The sequence below is a fragment of the Triturus cristatus genome, chromosome 8, assembly GCF_964204655.1.
Source record: "Triturus cristatus chromosome 8, aTriCri1.1, whole genome shotgun sequence".
Classification (NCBI taxonomy): domain Eukaryota; kingdom Metazoa; phylum Chordata; class Amphibia; order Caudata; family Salamandridae; genus Triturus; species Triturus cristatus.
In genome coordinates, this window is record NC_140591.1 from 982,434,596 (window position 1) to 982,458,263 (window position 23,668).

The following is a 23,668-nucleotide window of genomic DNA, read 5'->3' on the forward strand; positions in this document are numbered from 1 at the left end:
GCTACTTTCTAAAAAGTGCTATTCTCACACAGTGAATTTAAAACCCATCTTGCTAAAAAGATGTAAAATTAAATTCTGAACACAAAGATACCAAACTCGGATTTTCCATCTTGCCCTTATGGGAAGGTAGGCATGTAAACAGCCTCCCCCATTCTATCCTATGGGCAAGATAGCCTCTCAGCAGTGAAAAACGAAAATGGCTGTAATTCACTACCAGGACATGTTACACACCTCAGTACATGCCCTACCTTTCAGATACACTGCACCCAGCCCAGGGGGGTACCTAGGGTCACCATAGGGATGCCTTGCATGTACAGAAAGGGAAGGATAAGGCCTGGTCAGTGGATGCACTGGCCAGGTCGACATGGCAGTCCTGGACTGCACATAGGCACTGCAAGCAGGCCTAAGACATCATTTTAGCGCTACTCCTGTGGGTGGCACAATCAGTGCTGCAGGCCCACTAGTAGCATTTGAATCACCAGCCCTGGCACATTCAGTGCACTTTACTAGGGGCTAACAGGTGAAACAAATATACCAATCATGGATAACCAATCAATATAACAATTTATACAGAGAGCATATGCACTTTAGCACTGATCAGCAGTGGTAAAGTGCCCAGAGTCCTATTGCCAACAACCACGGGTCAGAAAAAATAAAGGAGGAAGAAGCAAAAAGTTTGGGGATAACCCTGCAAAAAGGGCCATTTCCAACACAACCCCCTTCCAGCCTAAAGCCAGGGTAGACCAAGCGATACCTCGATGGGATTCCCTGCTTAGGGCGATAGAACACGGAAACTGGCCCAACCAGCAGGTACTATTCCTGTTCTACGCCTTCCTGAACCCGGTTGGATCTCTCCATCCATACTCTCAGGGTCCACCAAGCCAACCCATGTGGAACCCTTCTCTTCACCTGTGGACACCACCTGTGCAGCACCTAGCCTTAACTTGCTCATAGGTGTGTCCCAACAGACAGACAGCAAGCCGCAGCGACCAGTGGCAGTGGTCAGGGATGAGACCCAGGCCTTATGCCTCTCAGGGCCCTCAAACCCCTGTGGCGTCAGAAGGTGGGGGGCAGTAGCCCCAGGTGCTGGGCACCCTTTGTCCACTTCCTTTCCTGTCAGGTCGGGTCTGACAACCTGGCACTGACCCACCAGCCCCGGGCCTGTATCCGGTGGCTGGACAGGGGGCTGGGGTGGACTGTTCCATACCCGGTCCTCCTCTTCCTTGGGGCTCTGTACCCTCCCACCTGGAGTGGTACCCCCTTCTAGAATAGTCAGGGCACCTGTGGCAGGTGTCCTGCACCATTCGCTCACCAGTTCAGGGGTTCTATCCTGCAACTGGGATCCCAGGTCAGGGGGGACACCCCGGACCTGGCCCTCCAACCTAGGGTCTACACCCTCCAGGTGAACCGGGGTCAGAGGCGAGGACTCCCTCCCTCTGCACCCCCTTCCAGAGTGCTGCACCCTCCCCACTGGAGTGGTACCCCTGGAAGCCAAACCGGTCAGGACACAGATTACAGATGTCCTTCCCTCCAGGTCAGGCAGATCCTGAACCTGGCCTCCCAACCCAGGGACTAAACCCTGCAGTTGCACACCTGCCTGGCATGCCAGGACTTCTGGGGACTCACACAGTATCTCCCCGAGGGTGACACATGACTCATGTGTCTCGTGACAGTCTGCCTGGCGCAGATCTCCCGGCCCCTGTCCACCTGACAGTGCGCGAAGATCCCCCAGGACAGAAGCGGTGTCGCCATGGTCACTCCTAGGGGACTCAGCCCTTCTGGCTGGTCCCTGACCCACTGGTTCTCCCACTGGGGAACACATCCCCCTCTCACCCCTCAGTCTGGACTTCTGCACCCTCCCAACTGGAGCGGTACCACCAAACACCAGAACCACTGGAGCTCTGTTTACAGAAGCTCCAGGTTCTCCTGACACTAGGAGATCCTCCTCAAATGGCCTACTAGCACTGTCTAGACCCCCAACCTGGTGTTCCATTAAGGAACCCACCAGGTCCTGAGACTGGGTTTCAGGCACCTTGGGACCCACAGTCCCACACTCACCCCTTCTCCACTGAGACAGGACGTGAGCCCCTACACCCCTCCCACTACACTGGGACCTAACTGGGCTACACTGAACCTCTTCCACCTCACAGGTCTGGAAGATATCCGGGCCACTCCTTTTGGGATCACTCCCCAATGCCTCTCCAGACCTTTTGATATCCAACCAAAGGTCTGCCTCCAACGCAAGCTCTCTGGAACCAGAGAACTCCCACTCCACCGGGTGTTGGCATAGCTCTGGAAAACAGGGACTTAAAATATGCTCTCCAACAAATGAATCACACAGCCCCCCACAGTTGTTAACCAAGCTACCGTTTGCCTCACCCTCCAGTGCCTCACACAAGTACCCCACACCACTCTCCTGAGATTGGCAAGACAGTATCTGACTGTCTCTGTCACACAACTCACACTCTTCTGGGCGGTCTTCACACTCACACACCAAGGTTTCTACCATGGGGGAACCCCTCTCCCTGTACCTCTCATCTAGGGTCAGTAGAGTGTCCCTCCCACCACTAGGAATATGGTCCCCTGTGCCAGTTCCCCAATCTACTTCAGGGACACTGCACTCCACAGGAACAACATCATAAACCTGAACCCCCTGGTGTATGTCAACCCCCTCCTTCAAGTCAGGAGCCACATCACTGGGTGTTTGTACCTCTCCCTCAGCACTGGATATTACAATCTTGCTGCCACCATCTGAGCTGGACTCCACCTCCAACTCAGCAAAGCTCACTTCTTGAGCTAACCATTCTTCTTCAGCTGAGACACTCATGGCCTCAAGCCTCTCGAGCTCCATATCAAGCTCCCTCATTCTTAATTCATGTGCCAAGGTCAATTTCAATTCTTCCAAGGCATACATCTTCTTGCTCTCTTCTACTTTGTTCTGGGCTTCTATTTCCATCAGCTTCAACTCAAGCCTCATGACTTCTAACTCATGATCTCTAGCCCTTTGATTCTCCTCCAACTCCTCTGGAGTGAGACTCCTACTGGAATGTGAGCTGCCAGGCCTTGAGACCGGTCCGACCACGGGCAGAGCTTGGGGAACAAAATCATTCTCTTCATCTGCATCATCTTCCTCTTGGGCCTCCCACCAGGCCTTCAAGACTCTTTGTAGCACATCCTTTCTAGATCCGCTTTTCACAGGGCAACCAAGGTCTTTGCAGAATTGCTTGAGCTCCTCAACTCTGTATGAATACAAATCCTCAATGGAAAACTCCAATTCTGCCCTCTCACTTGTTGTCACCTGAGACATGATGCTCTTGAAGAGTTACTCAAAAATAGAATCAAAAATACAGTATGTGGTTGCGTATTGGTCTGCACTTAAACTAGTGATGTACACCAATTACTGTGGGTCAAGTACAAATACAAGTTCAATCCTCACCGCTGACCACCAATGTTAGATCTGGGGGTCTCTAGTTGGCAGGGTAGGTACCTCTGTCCAAGTAGGGACCCTTGCTTCTAGTCAGGGAAAGGGGGATACACTGTTAAGATAACCCCTGCTCACCCTCTAGGTAGCTTGGCCTGAGCAGTCTAGGCTATCAAAGGCAATGTGTAAAGTATTTGTACCAACACTCACAGTAACACAGTGAAAACACCACAGATTTACTCCACACCAGTTTTAGAAAAATAAGGTATCTTTACTAAAAACTTCACAAGACCAAATACTACAGAAAAACCAACATACAATTAAAAAGGTTACTTTAAAGATAGTTCAAGAGTTTGCAGAAAGTACTCCAGGATGTAAAAGTCAGTGTCCTGCACAATGCGACTCTCAATGCACAAAATGCGACACTCTCGTGCCCAACAGTACCTGTAGTTGCGATAAGGTTCCCAAAAGCTATAACAAGGAAGATGGCAAAGGCGATGCGATACTCCTGAGATCTTGGGGAGGCTTTGCAGCAGCCCTGCTTCACGCAGCAGAGGTGGATGCGCCGGCTCCGATCTGTAGGGGGAGGATGCGATGACTTTGGCTTTCGTTGCGTAGGTTTCACAGGGGGAAGCTTCACGCACAGGTCCGGTGCGACACTCTTCGATGTGGTGCGATGCGCGGCGCAGCGTTGACTTCCGGCGCCGCAACTCTCGATGCGCCACGGAACGGGACTCTGCGTCGATGTACACGATGACTGGAGACTTTCACGCACCGGCAGTGGTGCGGCTCGCAAACTGGTTCTGCGACGACCCTCGCAGCGTCAGGAATCTTCTCGCACCGGGACGATGCTCGACGCACTCGGCGATGCGGGGACTCCGGGAGCTGCGATGACGCCACGATGAAATTTTCCTCGCACTCTCGTTCTTGCGACACGCAATCGGATGATGCGTTGGGTACCAGTTACTCTTTTTCACGCTTCTGCTTCCCAGCTCCCAAACACAGCAAAACGACCTCCTGAGGCCCCAAGACTGGGCAAGCACTCCAAGGCAGGTCAGAACTCCTTCAGCAGAGTTCCAGGGGAGCTGGTGGTGAAGTCCTTTTGATCCTGGGACTTCTTAACAGGGAGCCAGCTCTTCTCAGGCCCTTGGAGATCAGAATCAAAAGAAGGGGACACAGCAAAGTCCTTCCCCTCTCCTTGGCAGCAAAGCAAAACAGCAAGCAGGCAGTCTTCTCCTCTTCAGTCCTTTTCAGCTTTCTCCTTGGCAGAGGTTTCTTCTTAGTTCCAAAGTGATCTAAAGTTTAGGTGTCTGGGGTCCTCTTCTTATACCCCTCCAAGTCTTTGTCTCTCTTTGTTTCAGTGGGGGGATTACCCTGCTCAAAGTGGTTCCTGGGTGTGCTCTGCCCTGGAGCACCTGGTTCCTTTCAGAGTGAGGGGCAGGGTCGTTAAACGCTCAGCAGGAGGTGGAGCCTTCTTTGTGCTGGCAGAGGCAGAGTCCTCAGCCTGGCCAGCAGGGGGTGGAGCCGGCATTGTGCTGGCAGAGGCAGCCCTACTCAAACCCAGGGGCTACTCCTCCCACCCATCTAGAGAAGATCTCCCTATTCACCCTGCTGCTGACTCATCCAGGCTCCTGGAGCCACCTAGCCCATCACATGACACCAGTCAGCCAACCAGCACACAGGCACACAGGAAGGTTAAACAGGAGAATAGCTACTTTCTAAAAAGTGCTATTCTCACACAGTGAATTTAAAACCCATCTTGCTAAAAAGATGTAAAATTAAATTCTGAACACAAAGATACCAAACTCGGATTTTCTATCTTGCCCTTATGGGAAGGTAGGCATGTAAACAGCCTCCCCCATTCTATCCTATGGACAAGATAGCCTCTCAGCAGTGAAAAACGAAAATGGCTGTAATTCACTACCAGGACATGTTACACACCTCAGTACATGCCCTACCTTTCAGATACACTGCACCCAGCCCAGGGGGGTACCTAGGGCCACCATAGGGATGCCTTACATGTACAGAAAGGGAAGGATAAGGCCTGGTCAGTGGTTGCACTGGCCAGGTCGACATGGCAGTCCTGGACTGCACATAGGCACTGCAAGCAGGCCTAAGACATCATTTTAGCGCTACTCCTGTGGGTGGCACAATCAGTGCTGCAGGCCCACTAGTAACATTTGAATCACCAGCCCTGGCACATTCAGTGCACTTTACTAGGGGCTAACAGGTGAAACAAATATACCAATCATGGATAACCAATCAATATAACAATTTATACAGAGAGCATATGCACTTTAGCACTGATCAGCAGTGGTAAAGTGCCCAGAGTCCTATTGTCAACAACCACGGGTCAGAAAAAATAAAGGAGGAAGAAGCAAAAAGTTTGGGGATAACCCTGCAAAAAGGGCCGTTTCCAACACTACTTTTGACATTAAAGAAATAAATTGAGTAGACAATCATTTATTGTTCCTATCGAACACATTTTGAGTTGTGAGCCTGTGTTCACCCCATGTGGTAGTTCCCCACAAGAAGTCTTGGATTGCTTGACCTGTTCTACCACTGACAGTCAAGTGCTGAAAGGGCACTGAACCCAGCTTCACAGGATCCATATTAGGTCAGACCTCGGGGCATCAGGAGTAAAAGGCCTAACCTCCATAGTTAGGCCCAGTAGCTCCTGCTTGCTCCGTGGCCCTCTGAACGGGATCTCACAATTGACGCCCCTCCCAGATCAGAACACCTGAACCAATTCCTAACCTGGAGTGGTTGGATGGTCAGATCAGTAATAACAGTAATGTACAAAATCCATTTTACGAGATGGAAAACGTTTTCCGATTCATAAATCTGATTTTGTGACACATACAGAATTGCAATTTGTAAATGCTGTGAAAGGAGATTTCCTTCCACATCGTAATTCAGTATGATATGTGCTAATGGTTTGCAACCACAATTCCTGTCGTAAACCACTGACCAGTTGCCAACTCCTCAAAGGAGGTGGTAATTGATTTGCAAAGGAAACAGGGCCCCCTTAGGACCATTAGGGAACTTTAGTGGTTTAAAAAAAAGAAAAGTTGCCTGTTTGGGATTGCAAACACAGACATGATAGTCTACTGACCCTTGTAGAAACTGTGACTGCCCTAATTGATATTCATTAGGCAGGTGCTTCTGTGATGCCTTGCAAATCGCGATTTTGCGAACCAACCTAATGGTACATCGTTTGGCTTGCGAGATCAAAGTAAATTTGCATCAGATTTTGCAACCACTTTTTGCGAATGGACTCTTAGTACACCAGGCCATTAATTCCTTGTTTATGTTTGCTCAACAGCAACACATCTTAAGTGTTATGCAAGTTCCTGATTGCTCATTAAGGCACTTGCTTCTTAAAATGAAGCTAGTCCCCCACGTAGCACGTGGAATGGGGTAAGATAACAATTTGATGCAGATGCTGCCTATTTGAAACCTCATGTACAGAAAATATATCTAAATAATGCATTTTCTTCTCATCTGCTTTGAACTGGGAGCCATTTCTTGCCCTGTGTTCTTGTAAAATAACCTGTATAAACAACATTTGCCACCTGTAGACCCAAGGGGACAAGGGTATATAAGACCAGCATGCAACAACGTCCTGTTATGTATCAGTGGAGATTATAATTCATGATTTATGCAATACTAAAAGTGTATTATGAGGTCCACAAATCAACACAGAATGTATGACAAAACATTCTTTTCATATCAAACATTCTCAGATTGTATGTGTTTATATGAAGCATACATATTCTTAAAAATCAGTGAAATAAGTGCTCAGTGTTGTGTGAACAAAGTAACTTGAACCAAAGGAGATACAACTTGTTGCTTCAAGCAATAACCACTGTAGACATTTGTTTATTATTTGGAATGGGTGACTACACACCTCGTGAAATAATCAAAACTCTTGTCAATGTGAACCCTCAAAGTCTCTAAATTAACCTGAGCTCAGTCCCCTGGTAGCTATGGCACAGAGCAGACAGGCTTAACTTAGAGACAATGAGTAAATGTAGCACCCAAAAGAGCAGTAAAGTAAAAGTTCAAAACAATGAAAATCCCAAAGAAAATTATAAAGAATAGAGTATAATTTAATTAACAAAATGACACCACAAGGGGAACCGGAGATATGCATTTTCTAAGTTTTTAATAGAAATAGTGGCAAAAAGCACAAAGCACCAATGTTAATCTAAATCTATGGGCCCATTGGACCAAGACTTGGGCATATTTTGAGGCTGGACACAATGGAGCACAAGTCAGATACATCAACCAGGTTCATACTGGTCAATGGTGTTGCCTTCTCACTTAGTTGTTTAAGTTATAATCCACCAAAGGGCTACACTTCTCAGGGCCTCAGGGGAGGCACCTAAGAGACTCACAGGTTGTTAGGCAAAGCTCCACACCAGGGTCTAGTCCAGGCCATGTTGCCACTGGTCAGCTGTTACAGCCAGAGAAAGGCCTCATGTAACTTGTTTTGTACACTTGAAGCTTGAACAGGAGGTCATCCATATTATACCATATTCAGGACTCCTGTCTTGTCACAGACAGCACGTCCAGCCCTTTTCTGATCTTCCGCAGCTCCAGAAAGGGTTCTGGAGTGTGTGCCTGGAGGTGCCACATTTATGTATGCCTTGGACCAGCTTGTGGGTCAGAGTGACTCCTGTGCATGCCCTAACCGATAGAGTAAAACCTTGCGGGGGTAACCCTAGCCACTTTGGGCATTTTCAAGATAGCAAAAGTCTTCGGCCGCACTAAACTTGGGCTATGAGGGCTGGGGGGGGGGGGGGGGGGGGGGGAGTGTACTTCGACAATCCTCATCGGTAGGACCAAAGTAGAGCACTCAGTCGCCAGGCAGTGGATCCAGAAGAATTGTTTTGCATCCTGTTCTCTCCCCTTTCTAGGGTGTCCTAAGGGCATATGTAAACGAAGGGACATAGATCTGGTTGGACAAAAGCAGAGTCCTTAAGCAACCACAAGAATCATCTTGCCATACTGTTCTCTCCCCTTTCAAGTGTGCTCCTAGAGTTATTTGTGAACCCAGCATACCTGTTAAGCAGGATTTGCCACTGTACTGTCAAAAAGGATACCCACACCCCCCACTCTGCATATTCCGTGGGGTTCACACATATTCACACCTATCCAAGACTAATTAATAGTAGGGAGAAGCTAGAGATCCTATGCAAATAGCCTCTAGGAGTGCCAGCTACTGAAAAGGCAAGTTTCTAAAAGTTACTTTTACATAATATTTGTTAAAAATATGACATCACAATTGAATTGGATTTTTGATAACTACTAGAAATAGTTGTTTCATTATTTTTCTACCTGGCCCCATTCCTGAGATACAGTATTAGTATTCTAATCTGTATTATGGTTTTCTACATAGACCTGCTACAGTAAAAGGTGCTTGTGGGTCATGGCCAAGGCCATTGGAATTATGCAGCAAGGGAAGTCAAAATCATGCAGTAGGGTTGACTAAATTATGCATCAGGAAAAAGCAAATTATGTAGCGTAATGTGGCACATTGTATGATAGTATTACTTAATTATTTTGTGATTGTTACACTTGTAAACAATGTCTGGACATAGATTGTATCTCATTAGTACCAGTTTAGCACCCACATATAGCAATAAGCAACTGAAAGAAGACCAGTCAACCTTTGCAAAAGGCCTTCTACAGCGGTGCAACATGTGGAGCATTGTGTTAGTAACTTCTGAGCCATTTGAGAGAAACATTTTCTTTTTTAAATGTGCAGTTTATGCAGAAGATAGATTATGTAGCAAATGCGGCACACCCAGAATTATGCGAAAAACGCAACAGCCGCACATTCACATAATTCCAGTGGCCCTGGTGCTTGCCACTGTAAGAATATGCTAACATTACATTTCTACATGTCCTACTGTTAAATACCATGCACGCCACCTTCTGGGCTACAATATTTGTATAGGGTGACATTCATAATTAAAAGGGAGGTTTTTGTTTGTCAAAAAGGGTTTATTTGACAGGTTGCAGTGCATGTTTTGTACTGTTACAGTCAAGTTACAGTGGTAGGCCTGAAGCCACGTTTGCGCTGCCACTGTAGTGGATGGTACAATAGGTGCTGTACTCTACTTTGACATTTAACCCCTTCGATGCACGTGACGGAGTGGTTCCGTCATGCGCGTCGGTCGTGCTGTGCGGATGACAGAACCACGCCGTCACGGCCCCGCCCGCGCACGAACCCTTCAGCATAGCGCGGTAATTCGCACCGCGCTGAAGGGGTTAACTTCCAGGTCCTGGGTGCACTTTGTACCATATACAGTGGACTTATAGGCAAGTTAAATATGCCCATTAGGAATATGCCAATTTACCATGTTTAATGGGGCAGTACAGGCATATCACCACTGGCTAGTAGAGGTAAGGTTCACAAAAGACAGCAACAATCTAGGCTCCAGCAAAAGGTGAAAAATCCAGAGTGACCATGCTGAAAATGCAGATTTCTTACAAGTGACATGCTGAATAAGTAAGTATTTAATGACACATCATTAGAGTCGATGGTCATGTTAGACTACTTACTTCCTGTCATATCTGCAGTGGCGGCCCGCATGGTTTGTGGGTGGCGGGGCCTGTGTGGGCATGCGGGGGGTCAGGAGGGGGGTGGGTCATACGAGCAAAAAAATAAATAAATAATAAAAGAAACACTGACCTTGCCGCACTGGTCCCGCGTCTATGCTCCTGCTCTCCGAGGCACAGGAATTATAGAAAAGGCTCCCATGACCAATCACAATGCTGCAATGTAGTGTTGTGATTGTTTAGCACCCTATCTTCCCTGACCAATCACAATGCTGCAATGCTCTTTGATGTCTGTGGAGATCAAAGAGCATGCACATGCATCTCTGCTACTTCTTTAACTCTTTAACTCTGCACCATAAAATCAATGCATCCAGGGCTAGTGAATTGAGATGTTTCATGTTCTTAAGGGATTAAACTGAGCTTGTAATACCTTTTCAGTTCATAATTGTTTCTGTTATCAACTCCTCCTTTTGTTCTCATGATACAGGACATCTTCTCCATTAGCAAACGATTGTCTCTTTCAATGATTGATAGACGTTCCTCCTCTAACTGTTGGTATAAAAAAAACACAGACCTATGAACTTTTACACCAAATTGCTGGTTTCATTCAGGTACATTGAATGTCTGTTATTGTTATGGTATTTGCAAAGCTAAAAATATGTCAATTAAGAATCAGGGGTGTTGCTTGGTCAGTAGGACTGGAGGGGGTGTGAACTTCAGATTTCCCAACAATGTTGTTGGCATATCTAATTAAAATACATTATATGAGAAGCAGGACATTAGTGGGGCTTAGGAGGCAGTGGTAAGGAAAAGAATTGTGGACTGTTAGAGATACTTTAAAGACAACATTTGCACACTAATCAACATTTTTGAAGGCCTTAAAAACAGAGACGAGACAGTATCAGTGTGGGCATGTAAAAATCTCAGGTGAAAACCAACGGACACCCCACAATACCCAACTGAAAGCACTTGTACCCAACAATATACTACAGAATACATTTTTTAGGGGGTGTATTACCCCAAACACACCCCCTGAAGCTACGCCCCTGTTAAGAATGTGTGAAATACAGTTAGTGCTGCCTGGATAATCCAGCGATTGAGCAGGAGTTTCTTTTTTGCCATCTGGGGGGAAGACTGATCTAGTGTGAGTTGGGCAGCATACAATCAGGCTAAATAGAAGTGGTTTTGCGTATGTACCCCCGGTGGTGTCTGTGGAGGACTCTCCAACCTGACTCATGGGTGGATGAGAGCAAATGTGCCTCAATTGAGAGTTGAAAGATACTGGAGTAAGTGGGCAGACAGATGAGGCTGGAGCTGGGCACAGTACCGGCAGTAGAGAGAAAAAAACACAATCTGGCCTCTAGGGGTGTGTGAAATCTGTGTAATTTGCTTTTGCATAATTATGCAAAATTTACATGAAATTAAACGTAATTATATCAAATGCAATCAGGCATTTAGCACTATACTTTAGGGCAAAATGTGTCCTTGTGTCTATTTTAGACCTGAGAATGCATTTCACAGTAAAAAAATTGTATCCAAAACGCAAGTGGCACAAATAACACGCACTAGTGTCTGGCCATCCACGTTTTTCCTGCTCACCGCTACTATAATTTTACTGCGAACGTGGGGAAATTATGAGATGTGGAACAATGGCGGAATTATGGGAAGTTCACGTAACAAGCGCAACAAAAAAAATCCTAAAACTACATGAATTACACCCGCGTAGTTAATATTTTGCCTAGGCAAATATAGAATACCATGGAACACATTGTACAGATAAAAGTTTACAACTGTGAGTTCCCACAATGTTTTGGTTTTGTCACCTTATGTTACACTGCATTTTATGGCTTTGTCATCTAACCTAAAGGCACCCAAAAACTGCAAAGTTAGTGCACCCCAGTGACCTTAAGGGTGACCCTTGGAACGGGGAAGATCCAAACCTTGTTCACCCACCCTGAATTTCATGTGAGAGTATAGATCCTCAACTTCGTAGTTTATTCCTTACTCTGGGTCCTGACTGGAAACAGAATTTTAATATTTTTGGGCTACAATAGCTGTGCCCAGAGAAGATGCTTACTGTCCTCAGTAAATGGAGTCAATTGGCCATTTATTGAATGGAAATGTATGTGATGTTAGCATGATTGCAAAGAGTGCACACAAAAAATAAAATTGCAATCACTTTAGTACAACTGCCATTGGGGTTATCAGTAGCTGAAGGATACTTTTTTGTGTGTGTTAAACCTGAATATAAGGAGGATGACAGGTGCTGCACACAGAAATCCATCCATTTATGCACAAATTTCCCATCAGAACAGCGTTTTCCTGCGTGTGGTGGTACATTACTACCTGAGACTGTAATACATGCTAGAGGCTGGACACGCCAGATAGTATCAGCAACTTTGGCCCCCTTCTAGAAGTGAAAAAACTTGCTTCAGTGTCACGGTTGCGAATCTGAATTCTCTAGCATTGAATCTTTCATAGATTCACATGCTTGAATCTTCCCCGTCGTCATGGTGGGAGTCTCATGGTATTAGAAATATAGCAGTATAAAAGAAATAATCCATGTAAACCAATACAAAAGTAATTATACTTGGTTAGCCCATAGCCATCTTTATATGGTCCAAATGTCAGCCAATGAGACGCCAGCCCTGAGATCACAATCCCCTGCAGAGCCACCATACCTCAGATTTCTAACTGCACGTCGTGTGAGAAGGAGTCTCCCTGAGCTCTGCTCAGTTTTTCTCTCTCTGGTGAACTTTTGACCTTTCTTTTCAACTCAGTATTCTCTGGAAAGAGGTACTGTTATTCGTCATTTTGGGAAGATGTCTGAGGGCTCTAAGAAGAGGTTATTCAGATCCTGCTGATCTTGTGAGAAGGCTACACTGTTTTCTGAGGACCCACACAAAGATTGTTTATATTGCTGATATCCTTAACAAGTTCCCAAGGAGTGAAAGCATTGCAGGACTTTCTCTGCCAAGACTCTAAAAGACAGAGAGGCATGTTTACTTCTGTGGCTACAGAAGAATAAATCCAGATCAGAGTCTGGTTCAGAGGCTGAAGAGGCTCATTCTACTTCAAAAAGAACGCTAGAGCCTACTGTTTCTAAAGCTGACTCTAAAAAACCAAAAGTCAGTAAAACCAAAGACAAGATGCCAGACGTGCTGCCTCCTGAAGGTGTTTCCAAGAAGTCTTCTTCCTCAGTTGCGCACACCCCTTATAAAAGATCAGAAGAGAAAAAGGTCCCACCATGGACCCGTCTGCGGCAGCCTTGTCGATGAGAGCAGCGCATTCATCTTCACTGACGGTGTCGATGACGGTTACACCGACGATGACGACGCCGTCGTCAATGGCATCGTCGACGGCAGGAACTTCAACTTTGTGACAACGACGGCCTCGTTGATGGCCGCCACGATGATGGCTTTGTCGATTGCAGCTCCGTCGACGATCATGACGACGACCTCGTCGAGAATGGTATTGAAGTCTCTAAATATACAAAGCTCGTCGATGACTATTTCACTAAAAAGCTTTCCACCGTCGACGAACTCGTCAACAGAGAGAAAAAGGTCCTCAGTAATACCTGATTCAAGAAAAATTACTTCAGAATTGACATCTTGGAGCACAATCTCGCCACTACCACCCTCTCATCTGTTGGAAATGCAGGAATCAGAGTTGGAGGGTTCTTTTGGACCTGCGTATAGTCCCTCTCAGCTCAAGGTGAAATGCCAAAACACAGATGAGCAAGACTACCAAGACAAAACTGAATATGTGCAAGAGTCAGTCAGTCAAATACTTTATTCGATCAATAAAAGATCATAAAAAGAGACAAAACACACATAAAATCACAGTACGAGAAATACAGAGCAAAAGTACATCAATTACAAATCTGGTATTTAAGAAACATAATCAAAATTTAAAAATTTTAAAATACGAAGAGAACCTATTACATCGATTCAGTTCTTAAGTTAAAATGAATAAATAAAATTTGAGGATACAGTTTCTGTCTAAAAGACTAGCAGGGATGAAATAGTCCATAATTATGGGCCGCCGCCCATCACAGCCACAACCGTTGTGTTGATAGTGTGCCGCTCTCTGGCACGCTTCTTACTAATGCGCACAGCAGCGACTAAAAAGTTTGCTACGTAAAAGGAAATGGTGATATTAGGCAGGAGTTGCAGGGACAAGAGCGCTGGCCGAACCTGAACATGGCCAGCCTCTTTAAGTAAGGGTAACAGGTATTTTCTCCTGATATGTACAAAATGCTCACAAAACATGATGAAATGTAATGTGTCTTGGCTAGAAAAATTATCGCAGTCACATGGGGGCGCATTATCCGGGGTTGCCCACGTGGGATAAGAACCTAGCACATACGGTATCAAGTTTAAACGAAATTTAATCAAGAGAGACCTGTGAAGTGGGCTTGTGACAAAAGCCAGGTAGGGTTCAAGGCCCGGAACAGTAATTAGCCCATAGTTCCTTCTCACTACCGGCTTATTTAATTCAGTGTCCTCCCTCTCGACCGTTAATCTTGTCATTAATGCGGTCTTAATCCCCTTAATGTCCTGCTTGTTGATGCCTTCAGGGGAATTGAAGAGCACTGAACGTCCCACTGAACTCAACATCTTTTTGACGTATACTAGCCATGGAATTGTGTGGGCTCTTTCCAAGGCTAGACAATCCTTTAGTATTAAATGTGTTAAAGGAATATCTTGATTAAGCCAGGTTTTAAGCCAACATATGACAGGTGCCATTTTAATTAGGTCGACGACATACCCCAAGCCCAATTCTGAATGTATTGTAAAAGTAGGTGTGGACTGAGGAACGGACAACAAGGATCTTAAAAACTTGTTTTCCACCCTCTGGATGGTGTCATTTCTGGAATAGCCCCATATGGCGGAGCCATAGGTGGCCAATGCCAGGGTTTTAGCTTTATAGACTTTCAAGATGGCCTCCAGGGGGCGACTACCCAGCCGTTTGGCAAAGCCAAGTATAGCTGCCACAGATCTTGCCATTGCGTTGCCTTTTAGGTTGTGTTGAGGACCCCACGTTCCCTTCTCGTCAAAAATGACCCCTAAATAGGTGAAAATTGGGACCCTTTTGACCTCGTGGCTTAGACAAAAGAAGGATTTAGATTTCTTTTTCCTACTAGCCTGGCCCGTGATCATGACCTGTGATTTTTGGGTATTAACTTTCAGGTCTAACGATGTCATAAAGTCTCCGAAAGAGGCCAATAGTCTGTCAAGGGCCACTCCTGTACGCGCCAAAAGAACGGCGTCGTCCGCGTAAAGGAGAACTGGGATCTTGGTGTCTCCTACCCGTGGTACATCCACCGCAGCATTTGCCAGGGCGGGGTCCAGGGCATTGATATAAAGCGTGAAAAGGAGGGGTGCCAAAATGCATCCCTGCCTTACACCTCGCTCTGACTTGAAGCGGCTGGTACACCTTCCCCCCTGGGTGACTCTCACCGAGGCTGATAAATCACGATGGAGATCCGCCAAAAAACCAACCAGAGGGGGATCAACTCCATTGTCCAAAAGAATACTCCACAGTTTCGACCTATTGACTAGGTCGAAGGCTGAGGAGAGGTCCATAAAGGCCATGTACAACGACCCCTCCTTTGCGATAGTGTATTTGCAAATAAGTAAGTGGAGATTCAAGCATTGATCCTGCGTGCTCCTGTTAGCCCTAAAACCATATTGGGCGTCACATAATATACTGTTACCTGCCAACCATGTGTTCAGTCTGCCCAAGATGACTCTGCCTAAAATTTTGACAGCAGAGTCAATTAGGGAGATCGGCCTATAACATGCCGGATCATCCCTCTGGCCTTTTTTAAAAATTGGTATAATAATGGATGTCGCCCAGGACTCAGGGATATACTTGTGTCTTGCAACATTAAAAACATTAGTTAATAATTTGGCCCATAGTTTAGGTGCGGACCTATATAGGTCAGCCGGGACGCCGTCAGGGCCTGGTGCCTTACTCTTCGATGTCTCTTGGATGGCTTTTTCCACCTCCTCCACCCTGAAGGCCGAGACAGGACCAACCCGATTTAAGGCTGACAGCTCCTCTGAATTCCCATGCGAGGCAGAACTATACATTTTTCCGAAGTGGGCTAACCACTGTTCATCAGGTATGCTACATTCTAAGGTCTGATTCCCACTATCGGAAAAAAAGGGGTGATTTATCAGTCCCCAGAATTTGGAACTATCCCGCAAGGTGTCCGGTAACAGCAAATTGTTCCAGGCTTCTTCCTGGATCTCATTTTTACGTGCTTTGATGGCTAATTTATACTGTTTCCGCAAAGAAGTAATTAGAGGTCTGTTTCTTGGTTTGCCTTTTATTGCCTTCAAAAGAGCAGAATGGGCCTTAATACAATTGGTGTTGAACCATTTTTTCCCTATGGCACATCCTGACTTGGGTTTGGTCAGGAGGGCCGCATTTATGTGTTGACAAATGATGGCAAAAGCCTCAACAATGCTAGAGTTGGAGTTGGCATAGTCTAGGCATATGTCCATCTCCGGTTCAACTTTAGCCAGGACATCTTGACAAAAAGAGATCGGGGACACCTGAGCCCATTTTACCCTCCTGCCCTGGTCTTTTACTATCAGGGCTCTAGGTCCCAAGATACTAGGCTCTTTAAATGCCAATGACCCATCCGAAGCGGCCTCTACTATCACTGGATTGTGGTCACTAAATGCGGAGTCCTCCACCCTGTAGTTTAAAATCAAAACAAGAAGCAAAGAGGAAACAAAAATGTAATCGATGACTGACCCTGAATCCGGGCCTTTAAAGGTAAACGGTCTCTGCCCCACCGTGCAGTAACCAGGTTCAAAGAGATCTGAGGTAGCCAATAGGCTCTCCAAAGCCTCACCTGATTTAGTATGTTCAAAATGTGTGGGTGAAGCGTAGGGAGAACCCTCCTCGTCATCCAAAATGCAACCTAGACTGCAAGGATGGATATTAAAATCGCCCATTAAAATTACCTCGAAACTATTGTGTAGAGCTCTATATTTATCCAGAACCTCCCCCACAGATTCTAGATGGTAATTTGGACTGACACTGTCTTTAGAATTATAAAAATTTATCAAGAGTAGAGAAGGAGAGTTTGCCACCACTAATTCTACTACTAAACAATGTTGGGAGCCAGAATCAACCTGTTTGGCGGATCCTTTCAGGTTCAAAGAAACGAGCAAGGCAAGGCCCCCCTTAGCCCTTAGCCTTAGCCCTCCCCGCCAAGCTAGGTGTTGCTGGGATATAGAAATGAACAAACCCGTCCAAAAAAAGATTGTTAGATGTGTCCCAAGTTTCCTGTAGGGCGATAATATCGTGGGACACAACATAACCAATCCATAAATCATCCTGGCTTTTAAGTCTGGTGCCGGCAACATTCCAACTTAAAATTTTACAGGTGTTTTTTCTGTCGGATAAATCGTGCGACACACAGACATCTACACCCTTTCCCTCAGATCTAGTTGGTGGGTTATAAACAGAGGGTGACAGATTAAGGAAAGGCCCCTCCAGGCCCGGTCAGGCTGATGCTTCCAGGTGGTATGTGTTATCGATACTCTGAGTGGGAAGCATTACAAAGTTTGAGTTGGATCCGGTCCTATCCTGGGATTGGACAAGGCTTTCGGGGGTGTTAAAGTAAGGATTATAGAAGTGCCTTAAATCATGGACCCTTATTTCTGACCTGTCCCAACTAAGTGGATGGTCACAGATGATGCGCACCACTCGGGTATCCCTAAAATTAATGATAATACAATCCCCTTGGACATTTTTTGGTCTGGGACCAACCCAACTAACTCTTCTGGCAAAGAGAATTTTCCCGTCCACAAAGTTCGGGATAGGTCTCTTTTGATTAAGCCAGAAGATGACTTTATTTTTAAGTTGTTGATAAGATTCCTCTGTGTCGCTCTTCAATTCCGGAACGCCGGATAAGACAGCAACATAGGGAATAGATTCAGGAGGTAAATGAATGCAGACATTCGAGGATTTAGAGGGTTTAGTTATCCTGTCTCCATAGACTATGTTTGAACCTTTGTGTGAAGACCTGCTATCCAATTTGGTTCCGGGTAAGTCCTTTGAGCGATCCCTATCCTGAGAACTACCCTGGGTACTAGTGTTGTCTGCTATCGAGGTTCTGGGTGGAACTGTCCCAGAGTCGACTATAGGGGGTATGACAGTATTGGGGGAAGAAAGTGGCAGGGCAGGAAGGGTATGGGTCACCTTAATGGGATTAACACAGTCCTTGGTGGCTAATTTAATAACATTTTTTAATGAGCAAAAATTATCTAAAATAGTTTGCTCAAGACGATCTACTTTGTCAGAAACCACCTTTACCCTATCCAAAAGTGGTGATAGCAGGGAACTGACTATTTGTTCGATCTGGGGGATCAGGTGCAAGAGGTTTTCCCCTTTAAAGATCGTCCTCCATCAGGATCACAGAGGTACAAATCTTTTCAGGATAATTATGAGTATGAGGAAGAGGAGGATAATCCTCCACTGCCCAGAGAAGATTCTATGTCAGTGCCAATCTCTTTGGTTACAGATCTGAGACACATGATAAAGGACTATTACAAACGCATCCCGGAAGCAAATGCTCCTTTACCTAACACCCTGAGTATGACGCAAAGTGCACCCTCTTCTGAGAAGGCAGCGCCACCGCAGGCCTCACAGAAAACACATCCTCCACCAGTAATAGCCATCAGGGATATAGAGAGTGATGTGGAAGAACAACCAGAAGAGGGAGAGCTGACACAGGATGAAGAGCCTGTGGGTGGCGAATGGGATCAGTACATTGCTCCGTCATCTCCTTCACCTTCTCCAGCGAAATCTCCACCGGAAGATATTGGAGGATTCCACGAGTTACTGGAGCAAATCAAAGAGGTTCGATCTACCTCTTCCTGTGAAACAGGCAGACTGTTTCTTATATGATTTCACAGATTCAGCTAGGAAGTCAATTCGGACCATTCCATTGGTAAGCTACATATGGGAGGAAGGTCTAAAAATTATGAGAATTCCAGCTTCTATGTCGGCATCAATTTCCGAGAATATAAAGCTCCAGAATCGTCTCCAGCATGTCTAATTGGTCATCCTAGACCTGAGTCATGCAAGCAGCGCAGAGGCGTTCTAGAAACCCGTCCGCTACATATTCCGCTCCACCAGACAAGGAGGGTAGAAAACTAAATGGCACAGGTAAACAATTTGCGGTTATGGCAGCCACGTCCATCAATGCATCAAATGCTTTAGCCATAGTAAGCCGGTATGACAGACAAATGTGGTCTGACTTAGCGCCTTTGCTATCTCACCTTCCTGACGATAAGAAGGAAGAGGCAATGCAAATTCTTCAAGATGAGGCTAGGGCAGCCTCTGAAATTATTTACATAGCCATGGACATTTCATCAGTGGCTTTTAGGCAGATGGCAGGAGCTATTGCTCATCGCACACAAGGCTGGCTCAAAGCTTCCTCTTTCCATCCGGAAATTCAAGCTAAAATTGTAGATATGCCATTCGATGGTGAAAATCTATTTGGAAAGAATGTGGATGATGCTCTTCAGGGAATTAAGACTGTTACAGACACAGCATGTTCTTTAAGGGATTCTACAACAACAACGGTTTCAGTCCTTTCGTGGTAGAGGAGCAAGAGGCCAATACCAACAAAGGCTGTCTTTTCAATCATATAGGTACCAGCCCTACCAGTAACAGGGGTATCACCAATACCCTAATCACCAACAGTTTCGATCGTCCAATGTGCCTTACCATCAACAGGCGAACAGAATAAAGGCGGCGACTAGGGAGAAGTCGCAGGACAGTGGTAGGCGACAGTGACATTCTCAGAGCGACACCCACCTCGTCAGTAAGCAAACCTCATCAGAACCACTACCTCTCTCAGTATTACCAACAATGGCTGTTGGACATTATACATCAGGGTCACACCCTAGAGTTCGTTCAAGAACCTCTGGCCCGTCCTCCCATTCCCAAGAAACATCAACACCTATCCTTACTAAAGAAGGAGAACTTGAATCTCCTTATAAAAGGGTCAATAGAGGAGGTTCCTCAAAATCATCGAGGGAAAGGATTCTACTCCCATTTTTTCCTAATAAAGAAAAAACAAAGTATCAAATGGAGGCAGGTGATGGATCTAAGAGGTTTGAACAAATATATCAGAAAACAACTCTTCAGAATGTTATCGCTGCAAAAGATTCTTCTAATGCTGAACAGAGGAGACTATATGACATCTTTAGATCTATTAGATGTATACTTCCATGCCCCAATACACATCAAACATCAACGGTAACTGAGGTTCGAGGTGGCGGGGTGCCACTACCAATTCAGGGTATTGACCTTTGGTCTCCACTCAGCACCAAGGCCGATAAAAGGTCCGACGTACGATTGCACTCAAAACTCATTAAGAGCTTGCTGCCGGCTATTAATAACCCTAGGTCTAAGAATAAATGTGGAAAAATCCTAGGTATCACTGATACTGATAAGCAATTGGCTGCTTCACAACTTCTAAGCCCAGGACATATAATTTGTAGACCGACTAGGGCATGTTAGAGAGAGCTACATTTTAAAACGCTGCTGAGGTATGCCCTGAACGTGGGGGTGAATGTTTCTTGGGCTAGGACTAAGCCGCCTCAAACTTGTAAAGTTCTGCATACCTGTGCTTCTGTTGCTGCTGTTTCATCCATACAGATGCCTCTGGCAGACTGGGGCATCTATCCAGAGAAAGCTAACCAGAGTGCCTAGATGTCACTTTTGTTACTAACCAAAGATCGAAAAAGAACTCCCTAAGAAGGTATTCTTCAAATGCAGGTGTGTCTCATGGAGTCTTATGGGACCGCTTCCCTGCACCACCAGGGCGTTTGTAGAACAACCCGCCACAAAATGCCTTAACAGAACAGGCCATGCTGCGCAGGGTTAGTTTAGCTGTTTCTAGTGAGGGGTAGCTGAGCAGTCCACAAGGGTAGGAAACTAGGCAGATTGCACAATTACGGCAGTCAATGTCTCAAGGCAAGCCTGAGCCAAGGCTACGCCTTGCCCCACGAGCCATTTGCTAGTGTGTTTACACACTGGACTTCTTTACCTCCTTAGTCACCATCACCCTTTTTTGCAAACTCTGCAATATTTTACTTATTGAGCTGTGACATTGCATTGCCTGCATGTCATCCTACTGGTAGTCAGCATCAACAGTGTTCAGTCCAGGAGGGTTCTGTTTTACATCTTACTTGCACCACATCTTATCTCATTGGCACCTCTCCAGCTAGACTGGGTGAATAAAACACAGCCAACCACCAGTAAGCAGGTGCACTAACGAGGCACACAATTTAAGATACTTTTCCAGTGTCTTGTACCCCTGTTTGAAAAAAGGAGGTCTGTGATTCGGACCTCAACACCCTAAATCAGTTCCTCTTGGCCAGAGCAGTCTGTGCCAGAGAATGTTTTTAGTGCTGTTGGGTGACACATTAGGTTCAGCATAGAATCAGCCTCTGGCAGAAAACTCTTTCTGAGAGGATCTCTCCTCTAATCAAAATCCCTACATGCATTCGACTACCAGTCTAATCTAGCCACTGAAGCTTGCCCACAGCATGCACCAAATCACACTCCAACCAACTCAAGTCAAAGAATCTACTTTCTCCTTGAATACCTTCTCACTGACTGACCCCCTTGAGGGCATTAGTACTATTTATCATAAGAGGATTTGCTTCAATCAATTAACCAACAAGCTTTATTTGGCCATCATTACGCCATGAAAGTACAATGAAAATAAATTTAAAAAAAGAGTATCATCATGAACTATTTGCACATCATAAAAAGATCAGCATAAATAAACCATCATTAAAAAACGATGTACAGATCATGTGAGTCATCAGCAAGTTAAAAACACAGTGTGGAATACCTCAAAATACAGCTTAAGCTAGAGGGGAGTCCAGAATAAAATCTGAAGACCTAAAAGCCCCAATACGTAGAGTGGGAGGAATCATTACACTAAGCCATACCTACTTCTAATCCTCAAGGTAAGACACACAAAATTTCCCACAGCCGCACAAATCTCCAAGTTCTCCAACTTTTGCAGAAGAGCAAACACCTCCTTATGAGTTCTAATGTCAAAGGAGCGAAAAATGGAATGCAAAAACGGTTTCTTGTCTGAGAATATAAGCGGCAAAATACAATAAAGTGCATTGTGCTTTATTGGGCAACATTAACAAAAAGACACCTCTGCAGCATTGGACCCCAGGCTACAGTCCTAAGAAAAGTAACTCAAAAGTACAGTGAATTAAAACAAAACCTTGTTGCCTAAAATCTAGCATTCCCATTACGGAACCAGGAAAGATAAGACTAACACCCGAATGACGACTTGACTAGTTTGTAATTAGCGCTTGTAGACTGCTTATCAAATTTTGCCTGGTGGAATCTGCTCTGTTTTATCTGGAAAACCTCCTTCACTTTAGTAATAGCCTTTGGGTCTATGTTCACTGGGTTGCCAACCGGTTCTGACATGCCCAGCTCTGGAAATTTCTTCCCGATATAACTGAGCCATGGTATAGCATAGGTAGGCTGTCCGGTTTTAGGTTTAAACCTATAATAACTGATAAAAACCCACTGAAAGAGAAATAGCCCTCACCAGTGAAAACATATAAACACTGAAAAAACACCTGCACAACCACAAACTAAATGCCATTCAAAGAAAGAAAAAAGATAGTGAAAGAGTCATTTGTTTTCTTCCTGAAGGGGACAATACAATGTAATTTTGTTATACAAGCTAGCAGTAAGAAAGTCTGGGCTAACATTATTCTGCTTGAGTTTTGTTGTTTAGGCATGCCACTAAAATATTGCTTCCTCTTCCTTTTGTTTTTTTCAGTTTTGTGGTCTTTGGTCTGAAGATGCAGGGTTTAGAAGCATGTTTTAGGTCTTGTTTAATTATTTTATAAACTGTAGAGAATCAGGAAATCACACATTTGATATTTTTGCTGCGTTTGATTATTTCACTGATAGGCAAAATGGCTGGTTTCATAAGAATCTGTCCTAATATGTGTCGTCACATTTACCCACAGAGAATGGGTAAAAACCCTTAATACATCAGCCCCCAGTTTCTAGTGAGTCAGTATTGATAGTAGGCGAATTGCCAACACCTCAGGCTTTAAACATTCAATGCAAGGTATAGTGACAAGTATATGTGAAAAGAGCTCTATCACCAAGCATCTGGGTTAGTAGTTAAAACATGACACCAGTCTTTTGGAAAACACGGAACTCAGTATCACTTGTAATGTACTGCAAAAAAGGTTCTTTCCAGGTTCAACAAAGATTGGAGTGATATTGTTTGTATTTGCAGTGATTCAGCTACGTATATGAAAAAGTTGTGTGATGGTGTGTCAAAATTGATACCTGAGCTGAAGAGATTCCCTGTAAGAGAACCTTACCACATGTTAGATGGTATGCTGAAAGCATCTTTACAATCTTCAGAGTTAATGAGGAATGCCATTGACTTTTTAGTCCATTCTGGTGTACTGTTTTCTTATGCACAGGAACTAAAACACAAATATTTATCATTACTTGCTTTGTGTGGCATCATAGAAAGAGTCATCCCAACTGTGTCCTTAGCTGATGGTTCTCAGTCCAAGGGGTTATGAATGCTATATTATCCATGTGGCAACCGTTTACAGAATTTTTGCTTGG

At 45.1% G+C, this 23,668-nt stretch overlaps 1 protein-coding gene across 1 annotated transcript in view; it reads right to left on the bottom strand.

Annotated features, from left to right (window-relative positions):
• Positions 1–23,668, bottom strand: part of CFAP97D2 (CFAP97 domain containing 2) — a 123,312-nt gene that overhangs the window by 22,434 nt on the left and 77,210 nt on the right. Inside the window, exon 3 of the mRNA XM_085622530.1 lies at positions 10,422–10,540. Coding sequence (XP_085478656.1) covers positions 10,422–10,540 — 119 coding nt within the window. The remainder of the gene's footprint in view (positions 1–10,421; positions 10,541–23,668) is intronic.